This window comes from Triticum dicoccoides, chromosome 6A (genome assembly GCF_002162155.2).
Source record: "Triticum dicoccoides isolate Atlit2015 ecotype Zavitan chromosome 6A, WEW_v2.0, whole genome shotgun sequence".
NCBI lineage: Eukaryota > Viridiplantae > Streptophyta > Magnoliopsida > Poales > Poaceae > Triticum > Triticum dicoccoides.
The window spans coordinates 30,657,315-30,678,814 of NC_041390.1; the positions used below are offsets into that span (position 1 = coordinate 30,657,315).

Consider the following 21,500-nt stretch of genomic DNA (forward strand, 5'->3'; position numbering starts at 1 on the left):
CATCACTGCCTCCGCTCTGCTGGCCGCGCCCCCACGCCCGACCCGCCCTCGCTCCCTCCGTGCTCACCTCCAGATCCACGCCTGGTAATATGGATTTTCTAATTTAAGACGCTGCCTGTTGCTGCCCATGTAGCCTGACGTTGAGAGCGCAATTCATCAATAAACAGGTACTTCTCCAGAACGCCGCGAGACCACCGCCTCCACGACCGAGTGCAGTGACCGACGACCGACGCCTACAGCGTCAGGATGGTGACCGCCGAGGCCGCGATGGCGGTCGTGAGGGCCGCACGCCCCGTCTTCATTTCCGCCCACGATGGCATCGCGTTCGCTGCAAACGCCGCGTTCCTCGCTGATGGATACTCCCTCTGCGCCGCCGGTCCTGCCGCGCTCATGGATCGCCTGCCCGCAGGTGCGTTCCGCCTTACGCCCTTAGCCCTAGGGGTTATGTTATGTACGTATATATGTGTTTTTTAGTGTGAGCGTACTGTAGTCTGCTAGTTAGGATTTGACAGACCCCATGTTTAGGGCTCCTGTTGCATATCTGATGATGATTCTCGGTGTGAGAAAAGGCTGGAAGCGTATGCCTCTGCGGCGGGGACGTGTTCACGTTATATAGATCGATCAGAGATCAATCGAGAGGTACATGTTGCCTAGGTTATTACAGAGAATTGATCCTCACGTAAAGCTATACAGGAGATAAGGAGGAGTCCATCCATAATAACCTAGCTAGGAATACAACAGAATACAATACGTGTACACACCTCTATACATGATGTTTAACACTCCCCCTCAATCACAACTATCTAAGTTGAGATTGCGTCGAAATGCCTCTAACTGTCGAACCGTGAGAGGTTTGGTGAATCCATCTGCCACTTGATCACCAGTAGGTATAAACCGAATATTTAACAATTTATTTGCTATCCTTTCTCGAACAAAGTGGTAGTCAATCTCAATGTGCTTCGTCCTCGCATGAAAAATAGGATTAGCAGATAAATAAGTGGAACCAAGATTATCACACCAGAGAGAGGCTGATTTGGGATGTGGCACACCCAAATCTGTCAAAAGATTCTCAACCCAAATAATCTCTGCAGTAGCATTAGCAAGTGCCTTGTATTCAGCTTCCGTGCTTGAACGAGACACGGTTGCTTGTTTACGAGCAGTCCAAGAAACAAGATTACTGCCAAGGAAAACTGCAAAACCACCAGTAGACCTTCTGTCGTCAAGACAACCTGCCCAGTCTGCATCTGGAAAAGCACTGACTAACATAGAATCTGACTTGACAATTTTCAATCCATGAGACGGTGTTCCTTGCAAATAGCGAAGAATACGTTTCACCGCAGTCCAATGCACACTAGTAGGAGCATGCAAGAACTGGCAAACTTTATTGACTGAGAAAGAAATATCAGGTCTAGTTAAGGTCAGATACTGCAATGCACCTACAATGCTGCGATATCTGGTGGAATCTTCCCCTCCAAGTGCATCACCATCATATAAAGACAACTTCTCAGAGACAGATAAAGGTGTAGTGACAGGCTTACAACCTTTCATATCAACACGTTTCAAAAGATCTAGCAGATATTTTCCTTGAGACAAAACAATGCCATTTGAAACAGGTTTTACCTCGATGCCCAGAAAATAATGCAGACTGCCCAAATCCTTGAGTGCAAAGTCCATGCGCAAATCATGAAGGAGAGCATCAACTGCTTTGGCAGAGGAACTAGTGACAATTATATCATCAACATAAATGAGCATAAATATGGTGATCCCATGCCGATGATAATGGAACAAAGAGGTATCTGCTTTGGATGGAGAGAAGCCAAGGGATTGAAGCTTAGATGACAAGCGAGAATACCATGCTCGAGGTGCCTGTTTCAGTCCATACAAAGCTTTATCGAGCTTACAAATATACTTTCGTTTGCTAGAATCGGCATACCCAGGAGGTTGTCTCATAGAAACAGCTTCTTCCAGAACACCATGCAAGAACGCGTTCTTTACATCTAACTGTCGCATGCACCAGTTTCGAGAAACAGCGATGGAAAGAATCAACCGAATGGTAGCAGCCTTAACAACTGGACTGAAAGTATCCTCATAATCAATACCGTACCTTTGCTTGAATCCCCTCGCAACTAGACGTGCCTTATATCTGTCAATAGTACCATCAGATTTTCTTTTGACCTTGTACACCCATTTGCAGTCAATGACATTATGGCCACCAGCAGGAGGAACCAGATGCCATGTTTTGTTACTCATAAGAGCAGCAAACTCTTCATCCATTGCCGCCTTCCACCTAGGATCACCAAGAGCTTCCTGCAAATTGTTAGGTTCACCGGTGGCACAAAAATTACACCAACGAATGCATCCATCCTTATACTCTTTTGGCTATAAACACCACTCTGAGATCTGGTATGAGTACGTTGGGGCGGAGGTGGTGGCGGAGCAGGTGCAAGTTGTTGTCGAATTCACGCGGATTGAGAAGCATCGGACATGACCTCATCAGCTGCAGCATCAAACGCCGCATGCAGCGAACCAAAAGGAGACAAATCCACAGTAGCATGCAGCGAACCAGGGGATGACAAATCAGCAGCAGCATGCATCGACTCGGGCATGCCAGAAGATTTGTCGCTCGCATTGTCGTCTCCTGCATGCAGAGACGCGGCCCGAGATGAGACAGGGACGGGCCCAGGGGACATGCGCAGTGCGGCCCATCCAGGCGTGCCAACTGCCGACGCGGGAGAGGCGCGGCCCGGTCGATCAAGGGACCGCATAGGGGCCGAGGCCGCCCCATCAGCCGACTGGCGCGATCCCACGGATCCCGTGGAGAAACCACCGGCGCCCAGGCGGGGCGATCCCGAGGAGATCGGGGCATGGGAACTGGGAGACGCGTCGGCCGGATCTTCTGTGGCAGGCGAGCCTGGGACAGATCCCTGCATAAAATGCTGACCAATTTCGCCACTGTTTTCGCCATCAGTTCCTGTATCCTGCACACTAGTAGCAGACGGTGGATCAAAAGCATTGGAAATAGACATATGGTCAGCACGACATTCTTCCCCATGATCAAGAGTTGGTGAGTTAAGGAGGGATGGAGGAAGAAATACTAATTCTGCGCGAAGTTGTGCACCAGCATTTGGATGAAGGCTAGCGAATGGAAAGACATGTTCGTCAAAAACAACATCCCTAGAGACATAGACACGGCCAGTAGAGACGTCAAGACATTTATAACCCTTATGGAGTGTACTATAGCCAAGAAAGACGCATTGTTTGGAACGAAACTCAAGTTTGTGTTTATTGAATGGACGCAAATTGGGCCAGACGGCATAGCCAAAAATTCGAAGAAAGGAGTAGTTGGGTTTGATCCCAAAGAGACGTTCTAAGGGTGTCTGATTATGAATAACACGACTAGGAACTCGATTAATAAGGTAGACCGCCGTGAGGAATGCCTCATCCCAAAACTTGAGAGGCATGGATGCATGAGCAAGAAGAGAGAGGCCAACTTCCACAATATGCCTTTGTTTGCGTTCAGCGGATCCATTCTGTTGATGGGCATGGGGCACGAAACATGATGGGAGATGCCTATACGTTCAAAAAACGGATTCAACTTTTGGTAGTCACCTCCCCAGTCTGTTTGTACCGCAAGAATTTTGCGATCAAAGACATGCTCAACATGTTGTTGAAAATGACGAAATTTTTCGAACACATCAGATTTATGTTTAAGGAGATAAATCCAACTGAATTTTCTAAAATCATCGATAAAACTGACATAGAATTTTTGTCTACCAACTGAAACAGGCCCGGGGCCCCATACATCCGAAAAAATAAGCTCTAAAGGAGCTACTGACTCACTAGTCGATCGAGAATAAGGTAATTGATGGCTCTTGGCCATTTGACACGCATCACAAACATGATGACTTTTTTTATTCGACACTGGAAGACTATGATCTCGAAGAATTTTCTGAACCACGGAAGTGAGGGGTGGCCTAGACGCCTATGCCACCGCGAAGTGGATGGTTTGATGGCGCCTAGAGCTTGGTGTTTGTGGACTCCCAGTTGACCAGAGACGGGAAAAAGACCCCGCCTACTCCTTGCGCGAAGAAGTATGTTCCCCGTTTCCTGATCCTTAACAGAAAAGAATTCAGGGTGAATTTAAAGACAGGCTTGATTGTCTATCATAAGTCTATAAGCAGAAAGAAGACTCTGTGAAGCATTCGAAACATGAAGAATGTTATTAAGACGAAGGGAACAATGCGGAGTGGGAAGAAGTGCACGACCAATATGAGCGATTTCCATACCTTCACCACTTGCCGTGTGGACTCGATCATTGCCGGTGTAGCGATCCCGTACAACAAGTTTCTCTAACTCCCCGGTCACATGATCTGTAGCTCCGGTGTCAAGATACCAGTTGGTATCGACACCGTATGAGGATGATGCAGCGTTTGCCGAGCGACGGCCACCGCCACCGCCGCCGCCACTGTTGCTACCGGCTCCACCTCCGCCGCCTCCGCGACGCTTGGGGTTGTTGTTGAAGGTCTTGTCGAAGCGCTTGAAACACGACCATGCTCCATGACCTTCGCGCTTGCAGAGTTGGCACTTGATCTCCTCGCGGTCGCCCCCATCAGAGTCACGGCCACCATTGCCGTGTATACGGGAGTCACCACTCCCGCTGCTGCCACCAGAGGAGAAGCGACCATGAGGGCCGCCCTTGGCAGCGAGGTTGGCGGAGTAGCTGCTACCGCCGTTCTGCGCCTCAAGACGCGCCTCTGCCGTGAGGAGGATGGAGTAAAGTTAGCCCAGGCTGACCGCCTGATCGGGACGAACCGAGATGGCTGAGACGAACGGATTGAAATCCGCGTCCAGCCCGCCAAGAATATAGGAGACGACCTCATCTTCATCGAGAGGCCTCCCGGCTGCAGCAAGTTCATCTGCGAAGCTTTTCATCTTGGTGAAATAAGTAGCAATAGTTAGATCACCTTTGCGTGTGTTGTTGAGTTGCCCACGTAGCTGGATGACCTTGGCGCGAGATTGGGAGGCGAACATCTGGTTGATCGCCTTCCAAACACCAGCAGAAGAGTTGATGCCGATGACTTGCAGGACCACTTCCCGCGAGAGAGACGCTAGCAGGAACAACAGAACCTGCTGGTCCTGCGTATACCAGACAGCATAGGCAGGATTAGGAGTCTCGGTGGTCTCCTTCTTCCCCGAGACATCCTTCTCCTCGACAAGGACAACAGCTGGTGCGGCCATGGCACCATCGAGGAAGCCCATCATGCCCGCAGCCCTGATGTGCGGGAGGACTTGAGTTTGCCATACCAGAAAGTTATCTCTCGTAAGCTTTTCAGAGATGGTGTGACCAAGCGATACAAGAGATGGAACAGCCATGGAGGAAGAGGAAGATGCAATCGACATAGATGGGAAGGAAGAAGAGGCTCTTATACCATGTGAGAAAAGGCTGGAAGCGTATGCCTCTGCGGCAGGGACGTGTTCACATTATATAGATCGATCAGAGATCAATCGAGAGGTACAGGTTGCCTAGGTTATTACAGAGACTTGATCCTCACGTAAAGCTATACAGGAGATAAGGAGGAGTCCATCCATAATAACCTAGCTAGGATTACAACAGAATACAATACGTGTACACGCCTCTATACATGATGTTTAACACTCGGGTTGAGATACCGAGTGGATAGATGTAGATCGATGGTTCGGCTATATTTAGGTGTAAATGGTGCAATGTCAGTAGCAGCTTCTTGTATTTCAGGCGTGGTTGATTTGGGAAATGTGTCCCTGAGTCAAAACACTTCAAGTGCTTAATTGTCCACTTAATTCAGAGAATCAGTCCCATCCCTAGATTTATGATCTATTGTTTGATCTTCTCTGGTAGTTAGTACTCCCTCCGTCCAAAAAAAAGTTGTAATCAAAGACACTTATTTTAGGACGGAGGGAGTAATACGGTATGCCATTTTAGAATTCTGAATCCTTTTTGAGCTGAAGTTTATGTTTATATATTCTGATCTAGAATTAGCAGTTCAATCCATGCAGTATTTCGGAATTGGTAATTCAAATTTGCCTGTGTGACTGAACTTAGTAGTGTACTGTATGTTACTATGCTAAATTTCGTAAGTTCTGTATTGAACCTCTGGCTTCAGACTTGGATCAGTACGGAACTACAAAAGTACTACTACTTGATCGTTGCAATATTATGTTCTATATATACTAAAATCTCTATTACTATAGTTAATACACCGGTTCTGAATTTACCACCTCACCTTCTGTTTTCACACCTCAAGATATAGCATGTCAATCATAGTATTAAATAGCGCGTTATCTCGGTGCTATAGCGTTTGCAGGGGCCTCGCGCCAAAATGCGTCGCACACAATTTGGCATCATTTAGCGCGCTATAACGTCAATTTAGCGCCAAACATAGAATCACATAGCCTGCTATTTAAAGCTATGATCTCAATATCCACCATTGAATTTACAACCTTTGATCTCTACCCTACATAAATCACAATAGCCACCGAATCGTATGGCCAAAGACCACTGGATTAATTCAGTCAGCCTTCCTGATATTCATGCCGCACATTACATGTCAAGTGAAGAAATAAAAACAAATGGCATCACGAGCCTTGCCAACATCAAGAAACAGCCAGCAGATTCTAGTCACCTCATCATGTGGGAGTATCTTTAATTATTCGACGGTTTACTTGCTGCCTTGCTCTGTGCTCGCTAAACATGGCAGAATTTTTTCAACATAGTAGATCAGTATGTTGTAGTGCTTGGCCGGCAGAACCTACCAAAAGCTAATATCAAGTACTTTGAACCTTAAACGAACTTGGTTACACATGCATGTAACTGAACAACTCAATTTGAACTACAGATTGTGAATCAATTAAAACATAAACCTTCAAAAAAATACATTTCCTTATGCTTGCACATGCTTGCCATTGTATTCACAAATTCAACCACTTCCTTCTGTTAGAAATTATTAATTGAAACAATGATGAAGCGATTGGTTTTAAGTTTATATACCAAGGTACATTTCAATGGGGAAGTCTTCTTTGATTGGATTGAAATATCTTTGAAGGAATTTTTGCAGCACTTCTGTTACACATTTATTTTCATTTGATTTTTGGCGAGGATTTTTTCCTAGCAACTGGCAGGAACACCACCTTTCTATTAAACAAGAGTTTAAAGCTCTTACAAATTCCTTTTGTGTATTGTATGTGTATTCACTCTCTCAAACTGTTGTGAAATAACATCATTGCAAATTCATGTTCCTCGGATTCTCGTGAAATTAACAAAGGCATGGTCAGTTTATTATATAATTTCTACTTTTGTCTTTGTGCATTCGAGAATCCATCATTCCAAAAACTATGTTTTTTGGACATAAGAGAGAAGGTTCATATTATTCATGTGTTTTGTATTGTAAAGGCCGTGATTTACCTGCTACTTTATTGTTTGTGTGATTGCGTACTTTAGCTTCCAATTGAATCAATACTTATTTGCAAGGATCTACTACTAACATAAACCTAATTACTGAAAAGTAGATAAAAGTAAAAAACAATAATCTTCTCTGCTTTATTGAGATGGGTCAACCACTCAGCCCCTTTATATCGTAGACAAGACATGACCAAGAAGCCGATACATCTATTCAAATACATGACCGAGAAGTCGATAAATCTATTCAAACTCTACGATATCCAAATTAACTAGACCCTTTCCTAACAAAGTTTCTTAATCAACTAGCACTCTAATTAAGGGACAAAACTCCACATATGATGAGTTAGCCACATAACATTATCTCCCTTCCTTGAAAAACAGCACATCTGCAAGTTGTAGGTTGTCAATTACCTCCTAGGGGCCTTGGGTGCTATCAGTTGTGGAGCTATCTTTGTCGTAGTCATCAGCCTCGATGAAGAAGAATCGCATCCACCGGTGATCCTGAACATAGATCTGTCGCAGTTGAGGCAAAGGCCTTGACTAAGACATTCTGCAAACTCAGCTGGAGTCAGGCGCCGAACCTGTTGTGGTGGGGTTGGTTCTGTAGTGTTCAATGGAAGAACATGTGCTGGTAGTGGTGTTGGAGAAGAAGGTAATGTAACTGCATTGACCGCAGGAAGATCGGAGGGGTACAAGGCCCCGTAGGCCCAAAAGGCTGGTGTGGTGATGTTGTTGGAGGGTGTTAGAATAAAACGCTAATGCAAGATAATAGACGACACACCGAGGCACGATATTTGTTAACGAGGTTCACCGATATGGCTACATCCCCGGGGCATGACTACGGGCGCTCCTCCCCAAGATACCACAACACCGGCCGCTCGGGCGCCGGCACAAGCCGTCGGCTCCCCCGCGTACCTGTTGCTATCAAGTCGTCATGGGTTACAATGTGTGGTGCCCCTCCGTATATAAGAGGCCTAGGATACAAGTGTCCGACTCCTACACAACTCGTACCTAATCACACCAATTACAACTCCAAGTCCACGTAACCCCTTGCGTACATAATATTCGACACAAATATAACAAACTCCACCTTGGCGAATATTCTCCACCACTTAGAAGTCGTCCATGCTCGAAACCTCCATGTACTCCGGACTTGGGTTGTCTCCTTCGTAGCTTACTGAGAGCTACCCGACGGGTCAGACCCGCCGCCATCGTGAGACTCCACTGCTACTCTTGCAGCTCCACTCCCCATGACTCCACCTACAATAGTGCTCCCTTGCAACTTGTAAAGATGTGAAGCCGTCCTCTCTCCTATCATCACAGTCACCCCATCTTCCATTATTTCCATGGTCTTCGTATCCCGATCACAACGGAATTCCATACCACCATCATGAAGAACACCAAGCGAAATTAGATTCCTCCTTAGCCCTGGCACATGCCTGACTCCCCGAAGCATCCACTCAACTCCGTCAAACATCTTGATTTTGATGTCACGTACTCCAGCAACACGATAACCTGTATCATCGCCCACATAGGCTAAACCAAACTCACCAGACTTGTACGAAGAGAACCACTCCCTGTTGGGCGTCGCATGAAGAGAGCAAGCTGAATCCAACATCCACGCTTCAGCTTTTGTTGACCGCATGTTTGATACTACGAGAACATCACTACTACTGTCTGAGTCATCACCATGAGTAGCTGCATTAGCACTTGCCCCACCCTTCAGTTCTGGGCATTCCCTCTTTATATGTCCCCAGTCCTTGCACCTGTAGCACTGCACCTTTTTTTTCTTTTTCTTCTCCGCCTCTTGTCCCTTCCTGATCTGATAACCTTTATCTACCAACCCCAAACCTTGAGTACTCTCCTCTGTAGCATTCTTTTGCTTTATCAACTCATGCCCAAGCAACGCTGCAGTGACTTCCTCATTATTGACGGTTGTCTTTCCATGTGTCAATGTAATGACCAAATGCTCATAGGACGGTGGCAATGAAACAAGAAGAAGTAGTGCCTTATCCTCGTCCTCAATCTTCACATCCAGACGCGCTAGATCCGTGACCAACTGATTAAAGGCATTCACATGCTCCACAAGATCTGACCCCTCCTGCATCTTCAGCCCATAGAACTTTTGCTTCAAATACAGCTTATTGGTCGCTGACTTGGACATATAACGATTTGCCAACTTGTCCCAAATTCCCTTAGGAGTATCTTCGTCCATGACATGATACATGACCTGATCCGCAAGACAAAGCCGTATGGTAGCGGCCGCCAGCACTTGCATATCCTCCCACGCATCGTTGTCAACCTTGGCCGGCTTCGTCTCCTGCAAACCCTTCAAGATTCCCTGCTGCGCCAGAATATCCTTGACTCTTGTCTGCCATAGACCGAAGTTACCCGTGCCATCGAATTTCTCCAAATCAAACCTGGTGAATCCCGGCGCCATGCCGAGCCGCGATCTAACCGACCTGTTGCCGCCGGTCTGACCGCCTTTGTTTTCTTCTGCGACTTCCTCACGAAAAAGATCACTGATCCCGTATTCCTCGTCTGAAGCCACGCCGCAGTATGCGATCTACCAAGAAATCTGACCTACACAAACTTCCTGTCTGCCTTTCAGAAATTCCTGTGGAACCCGCTCTCCGTCAAAACTGGCTGCTCCACCTTTTTCCTAAACCTGCAGATTGATTTTTTGTGCCCTGCCAGCCTCGTCACCCAGCCTTTTATTACCGCTGGATCGCGGCCCTGTCTTTTCCTTTTCTCACACGGACACCGAGTGCCATAGCCTTACGGTCAAGGTTTGCAGCCTCCTAAAACAAATCCAACTATGATCAGCCTTTTCCCAACATGCACGCATACCAATCCAAACAACTTCCGCCAGCCGACGCTAAGCCTTTTGTTTAATCACAACCGCCATGCATGTACGCCAATCTCGCCTGGACTCCTTCCCAACACGCCTTTGCCTTACGCGTTGCGCGCTGCCGTGCGTTGCGCTGCTGCCAAGACCGACTCCCACACGCGTCCTCCGTGGCTCCGAGTGCCGTCTCGCGTACGCAGCGCCGCAACCAAGCCTGACCTTCTCGATTCCGTTTGTCTCGGAAAAACTCGCCGCAAATTCCGACGAACAGCTAACGCCGTCTCTGATCTTGGTTCTTGCTAGCAATCTGTTCAGCCTCGTGGCGCGGACTCACCAACGCCAACCCTGCCGTAACAATAGCCACCTCGCGCATCGTTCGTGCACGAGCCGTGCCGTACTCTGGCCACCCGCGTCGCCGACACAATCCGTCCGCAGTGCCGCGCCGCCGCCTTTGTACAACATCGAGCGCATCATCGCGATGATCTCGCACTCCGATCTATCCGGCCGTCCCCCACGTTTGGTCGCCGGTCTGATCGCGAGCCGAATGCGTCGCCTCCGCAACGTCTTCAACAGCCACTACGCCGGTCCGATCGCTACGTCTAGCCGATCCTTACCGACCGCAGCCCATCGAACGGTCCAGACCTCCTGCCCGAAGTGTCCGACACCACCGACCGCCTCCGCGATCGCCGCCATGCTCCACCTTGCGCCAATCGGACGTTCCATGGCACCCGTCGAGCATGATCCTCGTATCTCCGGATGATCTTCCGCACAGCCTTCTCGCAACCTTGCTCATGATACCACTTGTTAGAATAAAACGCTAATGCAAGATCATAGACGACACACCGAGACACGATATTTGTTAACGAGGTTCACCGATATGGCTACATCTCCGGGGCATGACTACGGGCGCTCCTCCCCAAGATACCACAACACCGACCGCCCGGGCGCCGGCACAAGCCGTCGGCTCCCCCGCGTACCTGTTACTATCAAGTCGTCATGGGTTACAACGTGTGGTGCCCCTCCGTATATAAGAGGTCTAGGATACAAGTGTCCGACTCCTACACAACTCGTACCTAACCACACCAATTACAACCCAAGTCCACGTAACCCCCCTTGCGTACATAATATTCGACACAAATATAACAGAGGGAAATGCTGCTGCTCATAGGCCTTGTTAAAGGATAAGGCAGTGTGGAGGTCAGATGGCAGTTGAAGCTCAACGTCAATACGAAGACCATGTACCAAAACCGTAATTGGGGTGATGTTAATGGATCATTGTTGTGGCACTTGACCACTAGCAACCTGCTGGTGTAGTCTGCAAGAACGGCAGATGCGCCAACTCGCTCAAGGAATTTGCACGAAGTGATGGCCCAACTAAGCGTGGTAGGCCTCCTTGAACTGCTCCCATGTTGGCATGCCAAAGTCTATCTCAAGTTGTAAGTAGTACAACTGAACCTCATTGGTGAGGTGGCAGGCTATAGTCCAAACATTGTCGGCCTCATTATGTGTGCTACCCACGAAAAAACTACTTGCACATATTGAGCCAACCAAGGGGATCGACTGAGCCATCATATGTTGGGAAGTCGAGCTTGTGGAAGCGGGGCAATGGCAGAACTTGATCCTGAGTCGAGGTGATGGCCAGTGGCGGTGGCACGAGTAATTTTTAGGTGTGGCAGAGTTTGCGAAGGAGAAACACATATAAATACAACTATGTAAGAGCGAGATCACTAAAATACTAGATATATACTACTTGTGCAAAAAATACGACTACAATCTAAAAATAAGTACCAGAACTCAAAATATCTCACTAGATATTTTAGTGAGTTGATGTCGCCAGTCGACGACCCACATGCAGTGGGTCACCACCTCGCCGATTGACGGCCGTTGGTCGCCACCTCCTGCTGGGCCCTACCGCTGCTGTCATGCATGATCATGTTTTAAGTGGTACAATAGTAGTTTTAGTCGCAAGTTCGGCCATATCGCTAATACTATGGTAGACTCGCGTACGTGCATTGACAAGGCCCAACAAAAGGTAGCTTTAGACGTAAATATTGACTAGTGCAATATGTACGTATATGTACAGCAAGCAGCAGCGTTTAGGTATTGACCGCGTCAAACTTAACCAAATAGTTGCCTTCACCACTGGTGATGGTTAGGCAAGGTCAGAAGGGAGGTGATGGGCGGGGTGGTTCCGTAGATGGGTTTGGAGGGGGGCACGGCCATAACGGCGTATGAAATAGGTTCGCAGGTGGAGGCGTGAAGGTGTCCGTGATTTGTAGCTGCTGCTTCTACTACATACATATAACCCACCTTAATTAGTAAGAAGTACATAAAAGTAAACGGCAATATTCTTCTCAGCTTTATTTAGAGGGTCCGGCCCTTTTCTAAAGTATAGCAAAGACTTGACTAACAATCCAGTACATCTATCTTTACCTACTAATAAAGCAGCTAATGCTTCTGCCCGTACGTCGTCGTCACTTTTGCAAAAAAGCCCCTCTATTTTCAAGAATTCAACCCGCAGTCCCTGTTTAAGTGGATCGGGGAAAACGATTCGTTTTTGCACAAAACACCCTGTCGTTTGGATTATTCAACCCGCGGTCCGAGCAAATTTGGGTAAAGAAAAAAACACGACCAAAGGAGGAGAACGGGCTCGCCTCCTCTCCCTCTCGCTCAAGTCCTCGCCGCCGCCGCCACCACCCACGCCGGCAGCTTCCGGCGAGCTCCGACGCCGCGCAGCACGCCCCCCAACTCCCCAGAGTCCGCTCCTCCCTACCCTCCGGCCAGATTCTCCGCTCCCGGCCTCTACCGCCCGCTCGAAACGCCACCCCCATGGCTAGGGTTTCGGGCAGGGCTTCGCCGGCGCGTCTCCGGCGGCCCAGGTTCGTCCCTCCTTCCTTCTTGGCTGGGATCCACCACCCCTACACCTCACATTCTCTTCATGTCCTCTGCTGCAGATGCAGATGGAGCACGCCATGGGAATTCCCCATCCACCATGGTCGCCGCCATCAAGGGCTTCTTCACGGAGATGTGGAGGACGCCATGGACCTGCAGCTCCAAAGTTCTATCTTGTCCACATCCCCTCCCCTCCCCTTCCCGTCCCTTCCTCATCTCGTTTCCTTCCCTTCCCATGCAGGTCAACAGGGAGGAACCCTAGCCATAAGCACCTCCTCGGATGACGCCTCTGCTACACCAAGATAGGTCAAGCAACCCCCATCTACTCTCTGTCTCTCCCATTAGCACAAGTCCAGTTTTATTTTGAAAAAAATTCTGCTACTACACAAACAAGTCCATTAACAGATCTATTTTTATTTAATTGATATCCTTCCAAACACAAACAGTGTATATATGATGTGCTATTTTCATTTTTGTGCTTTTATTTGTAAGCTCATAAAATAGTTACACTAGAAATGCCATGCAAGTTCTTAGTGAGCGAGTGGATTACACTTGTGTAAACCCAAAAGTGGCAGAGGCGAGTTTCCTCTTAAGCTTTGTAATATTCCTTATTTCTTCTTAACAGAGATATATATGATATCTACATGGCTGCTATGCTACTTTTTTTGTGTGATGAATCATTGTGAGTTTCGAAGAAACTTCCAATGTTACCTCCGCCAAGTTTGCCGGCAGAAGAAGCACATCCATTGAGCCGTTCAATGTCGCCTGCGGTGGCTACACCAGAGGTATGTATCCCCTTGAAAGCTAATCAGTTGATAGAAATAGAAGCCCCTATTTCAGTTTATTGTTTCTGAATTGGTGCTACTTCTGATGGCTCTTGTTTCAGTTTATTGTTTCTGAATTTATACTTTGAATTTAGTAGATAGAAGCCCCTGAAATTTGACCCATCTATGTTATGTCACATCCAACAGATAAAATCATATTTTTGTGTGTGTTATGCACCAAGATGGCTTAGCATCAGATGTTACCTATGACAATTTATACTTTGTTTTGTGGAACAATAACTCCTGCTAGGAGGGCATGGAGGAGTTTCCCCTTGAACTCCACGACCTGATTCTCAGGTTCGTAATTTATCCTATTTTTTGGCTGTTGCTTGCTCCTTTGTTTCTTTGTAGATGTTCTGATTATTGGTGCTTTGGAACTCTTGTGGTCTGTAGATCATTGTTCTACTGACGCTCACTTCACCTGAACGGCTGGACCAGATGATAGTGGATATACCCAGTGTAGTATATTGTTATAAGGTTGTGTATTAGCTTCCAGTGATTTTGCTCTCACTGGTATCTCGATAAAGCTTGAAGTATATGCGGATGTCTTGCTCAGTTTAATTAGTAATAGTATTAGCTTGAAGCGCCATCCATACTCAGTTTCAACTAGACACCTCCATGGATAGCTCCCTTGCCATTATATTGAAGGTTAGTGTTGTTACCTGTTGCTCAACGTTGCACTTTTAGTACTCTAGCTGCTTTGTAGGCGAAATCGCCACCACCTGCAACCATGCCCTCAGGCTTCCCTCAGACCGTCCTTATCAATTGTAGTCTCTGCTCGCCCATGTTAAGTCCCTCCTTTTAGAAAGGGCCTCCCTCGACGGTGGCCTCCCTTGGAAGCTCTTGAACCTACAATGGAGTCGGTTCCCTGTCAGTATGAAATTCTTGCGTTTGGCCGTCAGACTATTAGTTGTAACCATGTTATTCTGTCAAGCTTTTCCATCGAGTTGCCGAAACAATATCAAAGTAGAAGATGTTAAATATGGAAGTACCAAGTTATGTACTCTGCTATTGTGGTTGTGAAGCTCGTACAGTCTGCTTGATGTTCGCACCAAATTTCCTTCAGGCAACAGGATGATGAGTTCAGTGCAAGTCTTCAAATTGCAGGGCTAATCATAGGCAAAGAATTCTGGACTTCTGTGGGTTTTCATGAACGATTTTGAAATGAAGAATAGTTGTTAAGTTATTATTTTTGCTAGAAGAGTAGCGTCGCAAAAAAGAGTATTGCTAGGGAAGTAGCTAGAGTACATGCTACTATTTTTATAGGGAAGAGCCTAAACGACCCAACTTATGCAGTCTACAGATGTTGCTTACGAAATTGGGTATAGAGCCATGCATCTGCAACCATCTATTAGCAACATCAGGTTTGTGTTTGTATCTCCTTTGCCTGCATCATTTCTTGATCATTATGTTATTATTTTGTCATCTTGAATCCTTTTTGTTATAGCCATACATTCTCTTTTGGTTTAAGAAGATAATAATCAAGTTTCACTAAATGCATTTTCTATAGCAGTCAGATTCTCTAATAATTCAATCATACTGCATACTGGTCTGTAATTTCATTTCTTTGGTCATCAATCTACCTTTTCCCTGAGATTGTTTCTCATAGTGAACAACTGATAAAAAGGATTTGTAGGAAATAGACAAGAATGATAAGGTACATACTGATGTTTTCTGTAATTTTCCTGTGTGGTTCAAGAGAAGCGTATTGCAGCAGAAGATTCAAGGGTGATAACGCAACGAAGAAAAAAATTGTGTTGTGGGAGAAGAAATTCTTGCCCCATAGGCTTTTAGTTTAAAAGTTTCCATTACATACAGTTTCACTCTGTTCATATGATACATTGTTATCACTCGGTATTCTGCTCAAGGGGGACTGATACTTCCACATATGAGAATTCTTATCCTTCTGACTATGTCATGCCTTTTGGTCTGCCCTGGCTTAGGTAGTTTGTGTTGACTCCTTTATTATTCAGTGATTTGCCAGCTATTCATGGATTCAGCAACAGACTGGGTTTGCTTTGTCCCAAGATCATGGATACTTGAATGCCCTTTATTGACCATGTATTTGAGAGGCCACTTCTGATTGCTTTTGTATTTTTATGCATATTTTAAGCTTGTGAAACCCATTTATTTTCTCAAAAATCTCACTTGTGCATGCTAATCTCGGGAACTATATTCAGACATCCCTTGCCCCTCTTATGCGGGTCATTTTGCATTTTGCTTTTGTGTTAGAATAAGTAATTAATATTATGTAATCAGAACCACTTTTTGTTCGTATGAGATTGTCCTGTATGATAACTTGGTAAGGCATGAGAACATTTTTTATATGTCAAAAGTGGTCAATCCGTAGAAGAATGCATGCTCCTAAGCCATGGGAGAAATTAGCAAACAGACAAAAGTTATCATTTGATTTTAGTGCTTTGAATAGGTTCATGCAAAAAGATAAAACTTTCAGATGTACATGGTATCACCCTCACCTCTGATGGCACAAGCGCTCTATTTGATGTTCTTCAGGAGAGGTTCAATATTACATTTAAGGAGAGAACACAGACATGGTGACACTCGATAAAGTGAAGCAATGGCCAGCCTTGCAAGAGAGGGAATAGTCTGGGCCTATCATACAATGTAAATATGTTTTTTTACAAATGAATAAGCTTTGATTTTTTTGTATGAATTTCTATTTCACGTTGTCTAGGGGCTTAGCAAGGTGGACATGACTAATATTATTGTAGAAAGCACTGCAACTTTTGCCTTGAATGAAACAAGGTCTTTGGGTGGATTGTTGTGTGACATTCTCCCGTTGCAACGCACGGGCATTTTTGCTAGTTCAAATTCTAATACGGTCTGTAAACTGACTTGACTCTTTGCTAACAAATTTGCTTAATTAACTAGGACACTAATTAAGGGATAAGACACCATGTTTGATGGACTGACCCACATAACATTATCGACTTACCAATGAAACATGATTTTATTTGGTAAAAATAAGAAGTGGGGCAGTTTAGATGGTTTTCAAGGAACCGGTGGGAAAAATTAAATAAAATTGAGGTGGTATGGGGACAGAGCTTACGTAGGGAGGTGAGGGGAATTGGACGAAAAGACAACGTAAGGCAGACCTTAACATTTTTTTAGAAGAGATAAAATTGGAATTATTTTCAGGGTCAAACTTATCTTAATAGGCGAGGAACTGAAATCTGAATTTTAAAACCTAGCTTTACGCTAAATAGTTGTTACCAATAGTGAGGGACGGAACATCCGTTCATTAAATGAATGGAACCGGTAGCTTTCTTTTCCTGCTTGCATTGTGGAACTAATGTACTCGTCATTCTAGCTGGAATATAATAAATTGTAAATATCTAATGGGAGTTTAAAGTCTGTCTAGTTGGTTCACTCGATGGGAATTAATTAAGTTATATTTTGGTGTGAGATGAAAGAGGAAAGTGACTCTGCAGAGTCCTGAATTGCATTGTAATTGCCAGCCTTTAATTATATATTTAATGTTTTTATTTTTCTTGATTCTAGACGAGGTGGAGGTGGGATTTGAGGGTTGGAACAGTATGTACAACTGCTATGCCTTTTTGTACTCCAAGGAGGAGGAGGGTAAGAAGAAGTGCATCTTAATGGAATGTCTACGGATTGCTGACTTCCTTGCTATTAATGCGCGAGATCTTGAGGCACGACACAAGAAACCCAGCAATGTCCACATAAAGTATGTTCCAGTCTTGTTATTATTGTTGTATATCATTCTTAGATTCCATGTGCTTTTCTTATTATTGTTACTAGAACACATGTCACTTGCTTCACACGGAAATATGTTTTGTGATCTAAGACATGTACATTATGTGGTAATCTTCACTCCAAAAATATTTCAGTCGGTAGTGATGATCTTTTCACCTTCCCACTATTTGGTTACTAACAAGTGGGGCTAAATTAGAAATTTGTTGATGGTCGGTTTACTCTATTACCATCGTTGCCACCTCGGCTGACTAAAATATTTGGTAACATAATAACATGAATTGTAAGCCATGCATGATTTTCACTTTCAGTGAGATTTCACTGAATTTCATTAATTTCAGTAGAAACTGAAATATTATGTTTCGGTCAAAATATTTCAGCAAATTCAGTAGTACACAGGAAATCAAATATTTTTTGAAAATTTTAAATATTTAATTAAATTCAAATGAATATTTCGGCCTTTTGGCTGAAATGCAAACCGAAATAACTGAATTTCAGTGATTTCAGTTGGTGCTGAAATTTTGTTGAAACTGAAATTGAAACCCATGAAGCCATGCTATTTGAACTCAAGACCTGCTTCTTTTTTATGTGTGGAGACATTTTATATATGTAAAGACTACTTCAATTAATGGTTGAGCTACTGTGATGGTTTTTTGTGCTTTGTTGTATGCACATTCTTTTTGTCAAGTCCCTTCACTTGTATTAACAAGCTTTATAGAAATGATGGCGCTATAAGCGGAACAGTATAAATGGTATAACTAGTAACGATGAGCTAGACTGTAGAGACTGTTTATGAATTCGGCCAACCTGTTAGTGTGCTTGCTCTATTCTACTATGTGATGACTTGGGTTGCTACAACTATCTTAGTATAGAAATGTATTCTGTTTGATTGAGTATGATTTTCTGCACAAGATATGGTTATCGATATCCAGTGTGATACAAGGGGCAATAAGTGATATTAAATCTATTTCTAATTTATTTCTTAAGCAAGACCCAGTGCAGCCAAGAGGACAATTTTGTCATGTTTAGTTTATCATTATGTAAAATATTTTGAGTACTTGCTCTGTTGACTGGCCTTATGTTGAATAGTCTGGATATTCCAGTTTATAGTTTCGAGTTTTTGACCCTGGTTCTGTGTATATAGTGTGAAGGATTTCTTCTCTGAAGAACAGACCAGGAAGTATAAAGATTTGTACAAGAATTTTCCGGACTTCATTAATATCCTGAACTTAAGCTTATTGGCTGAATTGAATGGTAAGGATGCTGCTGCCGCCCAGAATCCTAATGTTGAGAGCAATTCGTCAATAAACAGGTATTTCTATGCTGGGTTTTAAGGCATGTCCCATCTCCATCTTTGACACTAAAAATCAGACTAAGTTTCTGTTTATCTCATTGCAAACAAATAATCTAGTATATTACCCTCTGTAATTACTTCCATGTTGCACTTTTACTTGGTACAAATGAATTAATATCATTATTTGGGGAATTTGGGCTTTTATGGTAATATTCTGATGATTTTACTCCTTGGCCTAAAGTTTAACTTCCAAAGCTTTTCTGTTGTAGCTGACTCCATTTTTCAATAATTCTAACACGTGGCACTTCTCCTTGCAGTTCTGGAAATGTTACGTGCGAAAACCCAAGTACAAGGATAACTGAACCAGCCGGGTAAGAATACCACCATTTGTATTTCTCCTTCTTCTTTTGTGTGGCATTCCTTTTATTCACCTTTTTGGTACCTTCTTGGAACTTCTTCCAGTTCTGAATATGTTCTGTCGGAAAACCGGAGTATAAGGATGATTGAACCTGCCGGGTACGAATACAACCATTTCTATTTCCCTTTCTTCTTCTGTGTGGCACTTCTTTATTCACCTTTTTTGTACTTTGTTGTCACTTCTACTTCCAATTCTGAAAATGTTCTGTGGGAAACCCCAAGTACAAGGTACAACCATTTGTATGTCCCATTCTTCTGTTGTGTGGCACTCCTTTATTCACCGTTTTGTACTTTGTTGTTATTTTATTGAGTCCTGTTCAATCTGATTTGAAATCTCTAAGGCTTAGCCACTAGTGAGTCTTTTCTAGTTTTCTTCTACTTCATTCATGCCTACACCGCCTTCAATGACAAGCTGAATGTCTTCGAACATGCCTTCGGTCCTGATATCAACTGGCCTCGTTCACTTTTCATGGGCATGCATGTCCTTACGCATATTCTATTGCCATCTAATTTGGTACGCATATATATAAGAACATCATTTTGCTCTATACTTATACTCTGTCCTGTCCTTTTGCTACATCACGCATATGATTATTTATTTATTTGAAATTTGGTACATGTGCCTGAATTGACACTTTATAGTACTCTGAATTTCCTAAGAATTTTCTTTACAAGTGCACAAACTAGTGAAGGGGCCTGTTCATGTCAACTTAATTCCGGTTTTACCAAAATTTGCACTCACTAGCACTCTTTGTAGGATAAATAGGCTACCAGTGAATTGGTTATAGGATATTGATAACGGGGCTAATATTTCTGTTTATGTATTGGGGTACAGGCTGATTTATCCTCCAGTAGCTCCAGTTGGTCATGATGACACCTTCCCTGTTCCTGATGTTGGCTTCTACCCTCACAGGTCTGTCTCCAACCATAATATACATGTAAAAGCATCGACAGATCAGATCTTCCGCACATAATTAACCATGTGTCTTATTTTTTGCAGTGGTGGGACAGGTGGTAGTATGCACGTTGGTAATATGTTAACTGAGTATCTGTGGAATCTCTTTACATTTGCTCCTCTGTACTGTCTAACATGGAACCTATTTGATTACTACAGGTCCAAATGATCCACGTTTCTTTCCTACAAATCCTTCTACTCCTTTTGGTGACCTTGGGTATGTTCATTTTACCTTTACTAAATATACCATTGCAGTATTTGTTCTATCATAAACGGAATCAAATATTAATAGGAGTGTTCCGCCCGGTGGTCGCTACGATCCAATTGGCCCGCCTGATGTTCCAGGATTTGAACCATCTCGCTTTGTGAGGTAAGTTAGCTTTTCCTAACATTTTCTGTGGACCCACTTTATGCTTGGCAACCGGTAAGGCTCAAGATGACCTGTTATTGTACCTGATACTACCGCTTTAGAAAGGTTTGTTGTCTCAAGTAAGAAACAAACCGTTCTTATAGTTCATTTTTTTCGCACTGATTCCTAACTCACATCCAATGCAACATCATGACCGTTCTTATATATATTCTTGTGTCATGGAAGTCATTGAACACAGTCCACTAACATATAATCGAAACAACTATGCTTATTCCTAGTTGCATCCTCCTCCTAGTTGCATCCTCCTGGGGTTTAGGGGTGGTTACTGGCTGAAACTCTGATGAACAGCTGTATGCCAACCTCCTGGTTTTCTGTTGACGCAGGCATTCGAGGCATTCAAGTCCTTCAGGTGGAAGCACTCACCCAGACCTTGAGTTCTTCCAGCAAGGCCCAGACTTCTTCTGAGACTCGGCTTCATGCCCACCTGCACCCTGTGCTGAATGACTCTGCTTTGTTTCTGCTGTGCTCGATCGTGAACGCTTTGCAGCACCAATCTGCTATGTATCACAAATTGTGTTTTAAAAAGACTCTGCTTGTGCTTGAGAACATGAATGTAAACTACCGTATGGCTGTATTCCCCTTCCAAACCATGCTTTGTCATATTCGACTGTACAATTGTATGTGGAGCTGTCTTGGTACCCCTCTGTGGTTCTTATATTATAGATAAACT

The 21,500-nt window shown here is 44.4% G+C and overlaps 1 protein-coding gene across 1 annotated transcript; it reads left to right on the forward strand.

The window, feature by feature from the left end:
• Positions 1-246: 246 nt before the first annotated feature.
• Positions 247-21,235, forward strand: LOC119315556 (probable proteasome inhibitor). The gene is made up of 10 exons (XM_037590129.1): positions 247-409; positions 17,522-17,708; positions 18,879-19,046; positions 19,346-19,399; positions 19,491-19,544; positions 20,281-20,358; positions 20,446-20,474; positions 20,560-20,617; positions 20,693-20,770; positions 21,154-21,235. The coding sequence occupies exons 1-10, from the start codon at positions 247-249 to the stop codon at positions 21,233-21,235; spliced, it is 951 nt and encodes a 316-aa protein (XP_037446026.1).
• The last annotated feature ends 265 nt before the right edge of the window (positions 21,236-21,500 follow it).